The sequence below is a fragment of the Eublepharis macularius genome, chromosome 4, assembly GCF_028583425.1.
Source record: "Eublepharis macularius isolate TG4126 chromosome 4, MPM_Emac_v1.0, whole genome shotgun sequence".
Lineage (NCBI taxonomy): Eukaryota > Metazoa > Chordata > Lepidosauria > Squamata > Eublepharidae > Eublepharis > Eublepharis macularius.
The window spans coordinates 154766767-154779122 of NC_072793.1; the positions used below are offsets into that span (position 1 = coordinate 154766767).

The 12356-nt window shown below is 43.7% G+C and overlaps 1 protein-coding gene across 1 annotated transcript; it reads right to left on the minus strand.

Moving 5' to 3' along the window:
* Window positions 1-1701: 1701 nt before the first annotated feature.
* LOC129328794 (zinc finger protein 501-like) lies at window positions 1702-9367 on the minus strand. The gene is made up of 2 exons (XM_054978071.1): window positions 9104-9367; window positions 1702-7028 (listed from the first exon to the last, which is right to left on the minus strand). The coding sequence occupies exon 2, from the start codon at window positions 7018-7020 to the stop codon at window positions 5545-5547; it is 1476 nt and encodes a 491-aa protein (XP_054834046.1). The 5' UTR covers window positions 7021-7028; window positions 9104-9367; the 3' UTR covers window positions 1702-5544.
* Between the last annotated feature and the right edge of the window lie 2989 nt (window positions 9368-12356).

The following is a 12356-nucleotide window of genomic DNA, read 5'->3' on the forward strand; positions in this document are numbered from 1 at the left end:
TGCTACACTGTCACTTAAAATTGGTGCCTCTTTTTGAAAATCATCCCATTTAGTATGGTTTCTCCTACATCTAGCTGTAAGAAAAAAAATGTTCTTCACATTTTTTCAGATGATAGATATTATATCTTAGGAGAGAATTTTTATCTTTGGGGTTTTTTTATGTAGACCTGTGAAGATTTCACCATTCTCCTTGTTTCATCCAAGAAACTGATCCATCTATTATCTACATGTAAAATAAATTTGATGTTTTCACTTGCAGATCAATCCAGTTATGGCAGTTGAACAACCTATTCCAATCAATCTCTCACAGCAAGAAGACATTATCTATATAGTGCTTTATTATTTATTTTTACTTCATTTCTACCCTGCCTTCCTCCCCAATGGTGACACACAACTGCTTATATCATTCTTCTCCGGTCTATCCTCACAATAACCCTATGAGGTTGGTTAAGCTGAGAGTTTGTCACTTGCCCAAGATCCCCCAGCGAGCTTCCATGGCAGACCGGAGAATCAAACCCAGGTCTCCCAGATCTTAGTCTGCCATTCTAGCCACTACACCACACTGGCTCTATAAATCTAAACAGGTAAGAAAAGATTGTTTGAAGAATATATAAATTGGTCTTCAAAGCAACTCATAACAATTGGAAGTCTCTAGAACCAGAAGTGACCTCATGGCAACGCTTTTAATCTGCCAATAGAATTCGTTACTAAATACAATTTCTGAGAACAACTTCTGTTAATGCCAACAAAAATGAAGTGGATGGGTGTCTAGCATCTCTTTTGTTAAGAGTATTCATTCTCACAAATGCTCTTTCACATATTTCTTACATGTTTTTAATTAATTCTATTTCACGTTTAAAATTATTTCCTTACAGTTCCTTTTATATTGCCTTTAAGATCCTGGATGAACCCGTGTGTGAAATGTGAAAGGGCTTTTAAAATATATAATACATTTTCTATTTCCCACTGCACCACTGGCATTTTGCCATGCCTGCGTTCATCTTGGTGACAGGTGTAGCCATCTTATTTTCTTGTCCATTTTACTTCTCATATGACTTGTCTCTATGTACTGCTAATCAAAATCAAACATTCAGATAGAAAGCTTGTCTTCATAAAAGGGGCAATTTTAAGCCATACCCATCAGAAACCAATCTATTTAAAAACCAATAGAAGCCACTGGTTCAAATATGAATGTTGAACAATACATTTAAGCATACTACTCAAGGGCAAGGAAGTAATTTTTCACGATATGCAATACTGTGATCAAAGAGATTAATGGTTTGATTGTTCATTTCCACTTAAAGGACTTGGGCTGTAAAATGCCCATAAATTTGAAAATAGGTAACTGCCCATCTTTGGACCTGCATGATGTTAGGCATGCCAAATCAATACTTTTACAACGTTATAGGTTATAGCACTTTGAGCCTGCTATGGGGAAAGCAGAATTATTTTAAATATCATGTGAAAAACATACAGCACTGGTTTCTCAAAGCAAACACTATTCATTATGGAATGAAAATGTAATCAAATGGACTGAGAATGTACGGAATCCCAAAAGGTAAAAATATTTTGCATTCTCTTTTATGATAGGTTTGGATCCAGGTAACACACACATGCCAAAAAAGAGATTTCAACATTTTTTTATTGAATACCTTAAGGAACTGGAATACAATAAATTCAAATTGGAAAATTCCATGTCTATAAGGATAACGGATGAAGAAATAATAAGAGTACAGACAGAAAGAACAGTAGATAGATATAAATATAACAAAAACAAATTAAAAACAGAGACTGTTTTAAGGTAACTTCTCTGGATTATACAAACTTTCAATGTCATCCTAAACAAAGTAACACCATTATATGTTCACTAAAGTCAGTGAGTTTAAAAGGCTATTGCATTGCTTAGGACTGCACTGTGTCAACTAAAAGAGCAATGCTAACTCCTTTCAATGGGGTTGGCCAAGCTAAAGAGAAAATACAATTCCTACCAAGCTAACACTAATTAAACCGTTCTACACAGAGGGAAGAAGCCTTATCCTTGGTGAAGGACACAGACATCTCAGTAAGTGCTAGCAGTGGCCCTAATTTGAAAACAGAAATAATCAGATAAATTATTTTTACTGCAATTTAACCATAATTAGTCTAACAAAACTTGCAAATTAACAGGCATTTGCCCATTACCTCGTTAACCTATATATCAGCTCTGATCTTGCATTTCCATATTTAATTTTTCCCCAAGTAAGCTTAACTTCAGTGTGTCCTGTCTTTTTCTTTCAAGATACATGGTGCAGTCACATGCCTACAAGATGATGATGCTTGGCCACTATAAATAGACCTAACCATTGGTGGCATATTTAATTTCTTGTAAAAAAATCAGTGATAAGTTGTTTGCAACAAGTCAGTCTATGATGGTCTTTGTTGCAATTCAGATCCAGCTGTGAATGACATTTTTCTGATTCAGAACTGATCAAAGCTGAGCAACTTTTTTTTTTGCACGTCTGAACAATCTCAGTTCTGATTCAGCACAGGAACTATATATATATTCATATTAGAAGTGAGGATGCTCCCAACATTTGTACATTGCTAGCTTTAATATGCAAATTTCTCAAGTTAATCTTCAGCTTGGAAAAGCAAACATGATTCTGAGCATGCACGATCAGTGTTTTAACTAGATGTCCAAAACCAGCTATTCTGCAGGTGCATGAGGAAAGCTCAACCACTTACACTTGAAGTTCTCAGGGATTCTTGTAAGTTGTTTAACCAGACAGTGCAACTGAGAAGCCTTTTGTCGGATTAAGAAATTTTCTTGATTGTTCTTTCTAGATGTTTTCTGTGGTCTTTCTTCCTCATCCAGATCTAAAACTCTCCCTTGGTTAGGAGAAGGTTGATTGAATTTTTAGTAGCTCTCCCACATGACTGTGGTTATGTGGTGGGCACAGGGCAGGTACAACAGGGACAACATGATAAGGCGCGTACATGTGGCTCCACCTATTTAAATGTACCAACACAAGCTTCCCCCCCTCCCAAATGTTTCCCAATCACGCTTGTAAATACCAAGCCGATTCTGACTAACAGTAGTTGAATTCACCCATCACCAATGACAGTGAAAATCTGAATTTGACAGAGGTGATCAATATCATTGTATTATTTATCTTACTCTTAATATTTACTCTTACTTACTATATAGAATCAACAACATCCACGGGAAACTGGAACATTGGGAAGGAAATACAAAAACGAACCCACTGAAAAAGATAAATCAATCCTGGAGTCTTATTTGATGTCAAAAAGGATAACACGATAGAGGAGATAAAAAAGATTTCAATTTTTAAATTCATGCTTTCAATTCTTTCTAAGCACCTTTCTCTCTAAGCTCTCGGGGCTATGAACTCCAGAGTCTGGACACTGGAAGACTACTGCACTACTGAGGACCCTGCAGGTCACATCACCACAGAAGAAAATGTGTAAGGGAACTAACTTAAAACACACATACATACTTATGCTTGTTATTTCTAGGTAAAGGTTAAAAATAACAGGCTTCTAAAGCAACTTGAACAGCCACAGAGACCGAGCATGAGAGCAGGGTGGAGGCACTCTGCCGTACACAGAGAAATTGTCCTCTCCCGCACCGGGCTGTTCACCTTTACAGTCTGCTGCAGTGACCTCCTTACAGTAGACGAGGCCTTTAGGAAGCAAAACTCTGACCTACTTGCTACTTCCCAGCCTCTAAAGAGAAAAGAGAAGCCTGGGAAACTCAAAGTGTGTGTAAGTCTCTTCCTAGATTTCTGACAATAAATCAAGCTCACAATTCCACTACTTTTAGAAATCAGATCCGTATTCTAAACAGGTAGATGAAGTTGATCCCTCCCTCCTTGTTTGGGTTCACTCGAGAGTTTCAATTAATGATTCAAGTTCCATTCCAGTTTGAGAATAACCACTCAGTGTTAGTTTCTGTTCATCGCCTGTTATCCCTGCCAGAGGGAACAGAACATACTGCTCCATCAGTGTGAGACTGCTCTTTCAAGGTATGTGATGAAAGCAAGTTAAAGCAAGAGACTGAGATGGTGTGTCAATCTGCTACCTGCTAGCACTTTAGGTTTAGCAAGGCATTGAATATTATCTATTGCCTCACCCCTGCCCATGTGAGAATAGCAGTCAAACCTTTGGGGTAACAACAAAAGATTGTAGTGAAAACACGTAAGAGTGAGGAGAGATCAAAGGAAGATGACTATATTGGGACAATCCTAGAAGGTCTGTATCTCTCTAGCTTTTTAACATTTTGTAAATTTGGATTGAAATTCCTTGGAAATTCATTTTTTAAAAAGTGCACCTTGGAAAAAAAACACAAAACAACAAATGGACATGATATTTTCCTGCTGGGAACAAGTGTCTGTTGGCATGCGTACATGGAAGCATGTGTAGGTACCTATTCCACATCCACAAGAAATGGGGAGTCTCCAGCGCCCCAGCCTTACTCCTGCCAGGTCAAGCAATGCTAATTCCAAAGTCTGTATTCCTTAAGAGGGCAGGAAGAAGAGCTATATGGCAAGTGATGCAAATACTTTCTGTTCCTTTTAGCAGTCTGCTGCACATGCAACCATATGTGCACACCAAGTGGGCATAGGAAGAAAAAAAAAATTCTACTGCGCCCTCTGTGTATTTCTTCATGCATAGGCACTGTACCCATACAGGAAAGGATCACGCTTTATAAATTAAATTAAATATTTTTAATAATGACTTAAAGCTCCACACTATCCAGATATAATACTTTCATCTACTGATAGCAATTAAACACACACACAGTCAGGTGAAACTCTAGAAGACAACAAAGAGCAAAGCGTTGCTTCTTTGAAACGATACCTGTGCTTACGAAGAAAGCCGGGTGGGGGGGGCATGTTTATATTACAGTCTGCAATATAAACTTACTGAGAACCGTCTCTTGGCAATAACCCTCGGAGAAAGAAAGTGTGATGGAAAATATTTATTTTGAAGGCTATTACAGCCAACCACCATTTGATGACTTTTCTTGCTCCTGTGGTCATTCCCAAGAGAGCCACACAGGGCACCTGCTCTTTTTGGCCCCCTCACTTCCCATTAGCTTTTTTTTATGACCACGTTCCCAATTTGTGTGCACTTCCCCACAAAGAACCCTGGGAAGCATCTACAAAACCGTAACCAAAACTTCTCTGCACCCACACAAAAACTACATTTCCAAGCAATGACAACCGAACAAACTCTTGAGACTAGTTTTCAACATAGGTATGGCTGGCATTTCCTGCCACAGGCATGGATACCCTTTCGCTGTACTTCAAGTCATTCCAACGCTTGTGCTGATATGCACAATGTGACTCATGGACTCCAGTTTGGTGCATTTCAGGCTTATCCAAGCCCCCTCTTTAACTTTGCTCAAGAAGTGGTGCCTAGCTGACGTGGCAGGTGGAATCCCAATTCCAATTACTGTTCTACTGTGACTCAGAAGGCCAGCATTTCATATTTAGGTACCAGGCACAGACCATTTGCCTCCCAGGTACCATGCTTCAGGAATCAAGGGCATTCTACCTTTACTTCAGCCAAGGAGGTTGCTGGAGCTGCATCACCAAGCTGGTTAGTAGAATTAGTAAGACCTGTCAGAGCCACAGGGTCAGTGCTCTGCTTAGAGGATGGGGCAACCCCTTCCTCCTGGCTCTCGCGGCCATCAGGAGGTTGTGACCAGGTTGTTGGTGCAGGTGAGGTGTCTGTTTCAGAAAGGCTTATTCCCAGGCTTCCATCCTTAGCGTGGACTCTTTGATGGGATACAAGACGTGAGCTCCGAGCAAAACACTTCCCACAGTCGGGACATGTGTAGGGCTTCTCCCCTGTGTGGATTCTCTGGTGAGTGACTAGGTCAGCGTTGATACGGAAGCTCTTTCCACAGATGTGACATTCATATGGTTTCTCACCCGTGTGAATTCTCTGGTGTTTAATAAGGTCTGAGCTGTAACTGAAACTCTTCCCACATATGCCACAAGGATACGGCTTTTCACCGGTGTGGACCCTCTGATGGCAGATCAGATGTGAGCTCCGCTTGAAGCCCTTCCCACAATCAGGGCATTCATATGGCTTTTCTCCCGTGTGGTTTCTCTGATGGGTAACTAAGTCATAGTTAACTCGGAAGCTTTTTCCACAAATGGAACATTCATAAGGTTTCTCACCAGTGTGAACCCTCTGATGCCTAATCAGGTGTGAGCAGTCACGGAAACGCTTCCCACAGATGCCGCAGGGATAGGGCCTTTCCCCTGTGTGGACTCTTTGATGGGAGATCAGGTGTGAGCTCCGGGTGAAGCTTTTCCCACAGTCGGAGCAGATATAGGGCTTCTCTCCAGTATGGCTTCTCTGGTGGTTGACCAAGTCATAGTTTGATCTGAAACTCTTCTGACAGATGATACATTCATAGGGCTTCTCCCCAGTGTGGACTCTCCGATGAGACATAAGTTGTGAACTCTGGGAAAAGCCTTTCCCACATTCCAGACAGATGTAGGGCTTCTCTCCCGTGTGCACTCTCTGGTGGGAAACCAGATCCGAACTGAACAGGAAGTTTTTCCCACATTCCAGGCATGAAAACGGTTTCTCATCCATGTGGGTTCGCATGTGTTCCACCAAGTCGGCTTGGTGGCTGCAGCCTTTTCCACACACAGGGCATATATATGGTTTCTCTTCTGCATGCACTTTCTGATGCTCAACAAGGCAGGAGCTCCCATTGAAGCACTCCCCACAGACAGGACAAATGTATTGTGTCTGCATTGGATAAGCAGCTGCACTTTCATTCACTGGAGCACCCCCATTGCTAGGGAAAGAGTCAATCTCCTGCTGTTGCACAGGGTTACTCTCTTCCGTCTTTAAGCTGTTCTCACTAATGTCTCCTTCTTCTTCTTTAAGGTCCAGGGAAGCTTGGCTCTGGCAACGTCCAGGTGGCATCCCACATGCTTCTGCTGGCTTAGAGTCTCCCTGCTGAGAAGTCCCTTCTTCATCCTCATTCACCATCTTTTCCCCTGTTGGACAGAAAAAAGAATCCAGACAGGAATTATTTTCTACTCTGTGAGAAAACAATCCTCACTTGCTTCAGAATACTAACACGGTGCTAGACGTATTCTTCATTGTGTCCACACTGCAGGCCACCAGTGAATGACAAGTCCATCAATTGTACATATCCGTGTAAAGAGATGTAAAACAAACAGGCGTCCTGTGGCACCTTAAAGACAAACCACATTTTATGCCAGAGTAAACTTCTGCAGGCTTCTTCACTGCCCACTTCCTCGGCTGTAGTGAACAGCTCCTCACTATATTTTATAACTAACATAAGCATCAGGGGGCATGAAATGCCAGAAGCAGAGGGTGAAATGTAATTGTATAAAATTCAAATCTAATCAAGGAAAAACACTAGTTACAGTCAACTAATTAACACCTGTACAGGTTGGGGAGCCCCAGGTTCCACTAAGAGGAGCCATCCTTCCTGGGTTTCAGGGCCCCCCAATCCTGCTGGTTTATTTTTTTTCTTTCCACACTCCCTTCATAAAGGATCTACAGAGAAGCACCACTCTTTGCAGTTTTCTAGGCCACGAAAGCTTATGCTGGAATAAAAAACACGTTTGTCTTTAAGGGGCTGCCTGAGGGCTATCCTTCTAGAATTATAAATGCATATTATAATAAACAATTTATTCCACATGCAATATTTGGCATCTAAATCGCTGAAACTTGATATATTTATCAATGCCAGCATTAATACAAGTAGAATTTATTTCAAATTGAAATATTTAGGACTTCGGCAGAATCGAAAGAATGCAGGGGGGGAAGCAGACATACGCTGGAGATGGGAAGAGCCACAGGGGCCTAAGGAACAAGAAACAAAGGGGATCCTTCTAAATGTAGTAAGTCATCTGCTTGCTTGCCCTTCCTCCCTCTAGAACAATTCCCCCCACCCTTAACTGCAGTTAGGTATTACTTGGCAGCAGAGTTAATCATGGTTAAAGTTGTGTAAGGCCAAGGATTTGAAGCAGATTCCTTGAATGATGGAGTCCCTGGTTCACTTTGGCCACGATTAGCATCACTGCAGACATCATGCTTAACAGCAGCTAAGGGGAGGGGAGGATTCTCTTTGGAGAGGGCAGGATGGGGGAGGGAGCACTACCTTCGCAGCCCATTCTCTCTCTCTTAACAGTGGTCAGCAAGGCCCCTCCATTGCATCAGCCCAGGGACAGTCAGTGACCAGGGCAGCATACTCAAGGTCACTGAACACATTTTAAGCACCACTTTGCACAAACAGCCAGGGTACCTGTGGACTGGATTTTCCACCCTTGTTCAATACATGTGTGTGTGGTACAGGGGAAACAGACGCTCATTCCCCACTGCATTTCAGGGTGGAGGGGAAGCCTTGCCTTCGGTTTATTTTATTCTGCAATCTCTGTACATATTCAGAGTTCTCCCTTCAACCATAAGGCCTAGGAACTTGCTTTTGCAAAGCTAAGATAACAGAAGCCTGCTGTGTGTAGGTTACGGTCCATCTGGCACAGAACATGATAAACCACCCAAGCATTAGCGCAGCAGGGTAGCCCATGAGCCAGGGAGTCCCCCACCTCTGCCAAGAACTCGTGAAGTGACCTTGGGCCAGCCACCGAATCTTTCAGGCTTACCATACAACACGGAGATAACCCAGGCCTCTCTCAAAGGGAGACTGTAAGCATCAAATCTGACTAACCTCCCCACAGCTGAAATGAGCTGGATAGATATTATCGGGGCTGGGGGCGCTCTGGCTCTAATCCCGGGCAATAAAGAGGCGGCTCCTTCGATCCTTTTGCTTTTATTTGAGCACTTGGCAGTAATCCTTCGCAAACATGGAAACAATAGACCGGGGCCAGACGGCAGCAACAATAAGGCAACCAAGGCCAACCACGGCCAGAGCGAAGGCAGAGGAAACAGGAAACGGAGAAAGACGACCCCCCCCCCTACACATTCCGCTTCCCAGCCGAGGATTAGCTTCGAGATCAGGCGACGAGCCGCGGTGCAGCCGCCCTGCGCTTCACGCCCGACGGCCGCGCAACAGGCCCACCGACTCGAAGTCCCCGCTTACCAGAAATGGGTGAGCACCGCTGCAGCGTGTCTGCGGGGGGTCCCGTCGGTGTTCGCCCGCCCACCTTTTGCAGGCGAGCGAACCGCCCCCGCGGCAGACGAGCAATTGAGGCGGCGGCGCGCGCGATGGGCCGCCCGCTGCCTGCGCTTCGGCTGCCCGGGGGCTCAGGGGTTACTGCTGGCCGTCGAGGCCGGAGCTTTGCGGTAAGAGGCTTTGGTCCCAGCCCAGCGAGCCAATCGCGGCCGCTCTGCCACCATCTGATCCGAGCTGAGTCAGAAGCAGGAAGCACAACCTCGGAAAGGCTCCTCCGGGCGAGAGAGCGGCTGTCTTACATAAGGCTGGCGAAAGCATCAGAGACCTCTGCTGGCCGCCCAGGAAACGTCGAGGGGGCTGCAGGCGCAGGGCGCGGGGCAGGGCAAACGGCGTTTACAGCCAGATTCTGGTCCGGGAGCACCTTAGAGATCAAAGGACTTCTGACTCTCGAAAGCACATCCCCTGGAAGTCCAGTTGACCTCTAAGGTGCTACTGGACCCGAATCTTGTTCTTCTACTGCAGACCAACTCAGCTACCCACCTGAAACTAAAACTACATTTGCAGCGGAGCGTGCGGCCATCTCCGTGTTGTATGTTAAGCCCCCACCCCCCGTTGCCCTTTAGGATTTTTTTAAAAAAATTGCGATTGGACTGTAGTCACACAGCCACTTGGGCTATAAATGGGGCTATCGCTGTAAAGGAGAGATAAAATCAAAAGGGGAACCGGGCGTGAACGGGTTCCACCCTCGAAGACTGTGCAAGGTGCCATAAGGGCTTTAAAGATATCACATCCACAAAGGTGGATCATAAAAGGCGATCAGAAATGATTGCATATGAAACATAAGGTGAAGCATCCATTGTTGAAGGGAGTTGGCCTAGGCCCGCCACTTACCCGCTTTGGGGGATAGGGAGGGGCCAGTGTAGAAAGGATAGGGAGCTGAGAGGGCCCTGTGTGTGTGTTTGTGTGTGTGCTTAGATCCAGAGGAGTTAGCCGTGTTAGTCTGTAGTAGCAAAATCAAAAAGAGTCCAGTGGCACCTTTAACACTAACCAACTTTATTGTAGCATAAGCTTTCGAGAATCACAGTTCTCTTCGTCAGATGCATGGAGAGCAAGAAGAAACTGGTGCTCTGCATCTCCTCTGCACAATTCTGTGTGATACATAAGGTGCCAAAAATTCTTGACACCCTCACTTGCTAAAAAGAGTTCTAATAAATGGCACTTCTCTTGAAAAAATATAAATTATGCTGATTCATACCTGTCTGCTCTTTTTGCCTCTTCTTTTTCATACCTTGAAGAAGGGCATCCTTAGTTTCCAACTCCAGGACTAGTACATGTAGGAGGATCTCTTACTGATATCAAAGGGATTTAATTTCATGGATACAAAGTTAAATACGCACCCCGATACTAGCTTAATTGGAGCATATTCTACTGATTTCAGCAAGACTTACTCCCAAGTAAATGTCGCTTGAAACGCAGCCTTGAAGCCTGACTCTATGCCATATTTATCTAGAATTAAATTCAATAAAAATGTATCTACTCCCAAGTCAATGTGTACAGCATTCTGCTGTAGCTCTATGTATATTTCCTCTGAACTCTCTGCAACTTCCTTCCAAGTACGGTACAGAGACTTGTTAAATAGTTTGCATTTCTCTTCTCTTAAGCAAGCCCCTTACATGGCGACAGCCAGGAGTTGAGTATCCCTTGTTCCCCAAGGCTTCTAGATGTATACAGAAAGTACCTCCTCCTCCCGATCCAGCATGTGATGGACTGGACCCGAGAGGAGCTTTCAGTTAGGTTCTCGCCAGAAGAAATCAATTTCAGTGATGTTCTGTGCAGAAAATCACTCCCTACTACCCGCTCCCTCTGTAGACAGCAGAAGGCACAAACATAACCATGATTGGTGTGAATATTATATTTTTGAGGAAGGCTGACAGGAACATCAATGAATTGTACAAACTTGTACATTGCAAGACGTTCCAGCTTGTTTATATCCTTCTTAAATTGTGCTGCCTAAAACTGAACACAAGTCTCTAGGCAAGGTCTAACCACAGCAGAGTCTACACGTTGCATGTGTAGACCAGGCTTTATTCCCATTGAGTTCAGCGGTACTAACGCTGAAGGGTGCACACCAGGGTTGCCAACTCTGGGTTGGGAAATTCCTGGAGATTGGGGGGGGGTGCCTTGGGGAGGAGAGGGGCCTCAGTTGGGTGAACTGTCATAGAGTTCCATCCTCCCAAGCTGCCATTTTCTCCAGGGGAACTGAGCTCTGTGGTCTGGGGATCAGTGGTAATTCCAGAATCTCCAGCCCCCACATGGAGGTTGGCAACCCTAATTCTGGGATGTTCTTAAAACATGTCAAAGCATCCAGTTCTGAGTCCTTGCTCAAAACAATAACAAGTCCATCACTACACAGGCCCTTCCTCTTAACAGTACATAAAACACTAGCCTTTTGCAGGGAATGAAAAAAGGATATTATTAGAAACTGGTCCACACTGATATCTCCCTGAAAAATGTAGTCTGCATTTGTCATTTGTCTAGGTCACAAACCTACACATACATAGGTATGTATAGTTTGCATATTGTCTTTGTGTGAGCTGGCAAGGTATCTATTAAGCTGCCTGATATGGCAAGTTATCCATTCTCTAAATAAATAGCTGGGTCTTTCAGGATATGTTCATACCATGCATCTGCTGGGGGAAACACTTATCCAACACTAGTCTCCCCATGACTGCCAAAGTACAGGGCAAGAAAAAAGTAGGGAGGAACTAGTAAATATAACCAGTCCCTCCTAATGATGAAAACTGTATCCAGGTTGTATTGCACAAAAATATCATTGGTGAGTAGAATGTACTGGAGGGCTGAACAGTGTCAGGAGGCAAGTTCGTTGGCCTCTATGCTCTGTTGGTCCTCTGCAGGAATTGGTTGGCCAGTGGACTAGATGGACCACTGGTCTGATCCAGCAGGATTCCTTATGTTCTTATGGGAGAGTACCTGCATTGCATGCAAAAGGACCCAAGCGGAATCCTTGGCATCTTGTTAAAGGATATGTGCAATCCATTTTGTGACTTGTTTTTTTTTATGTGCCAACTATTTTGTGACTCTGGGTGATTGATGTTACTAGGTCTCTAGGTTTTTAACTTTGTTCCATGGTTTTTAATCGCTTTTGCACTGTGCAATAAATAATTATTTTAAATTTTCTTGGCCGCTCAACCTTGTTGGT

Bases quoted from the DNA above. Each gene is read 5' to 3' on its own strand.
- LOC129328794 (XM_054978071.1), bottom strand. From the start codon at position 7,020: ATGGTGAATGAGGATGAAGAAGGGACTTCTCAGCAGGGAGACTCTAAG.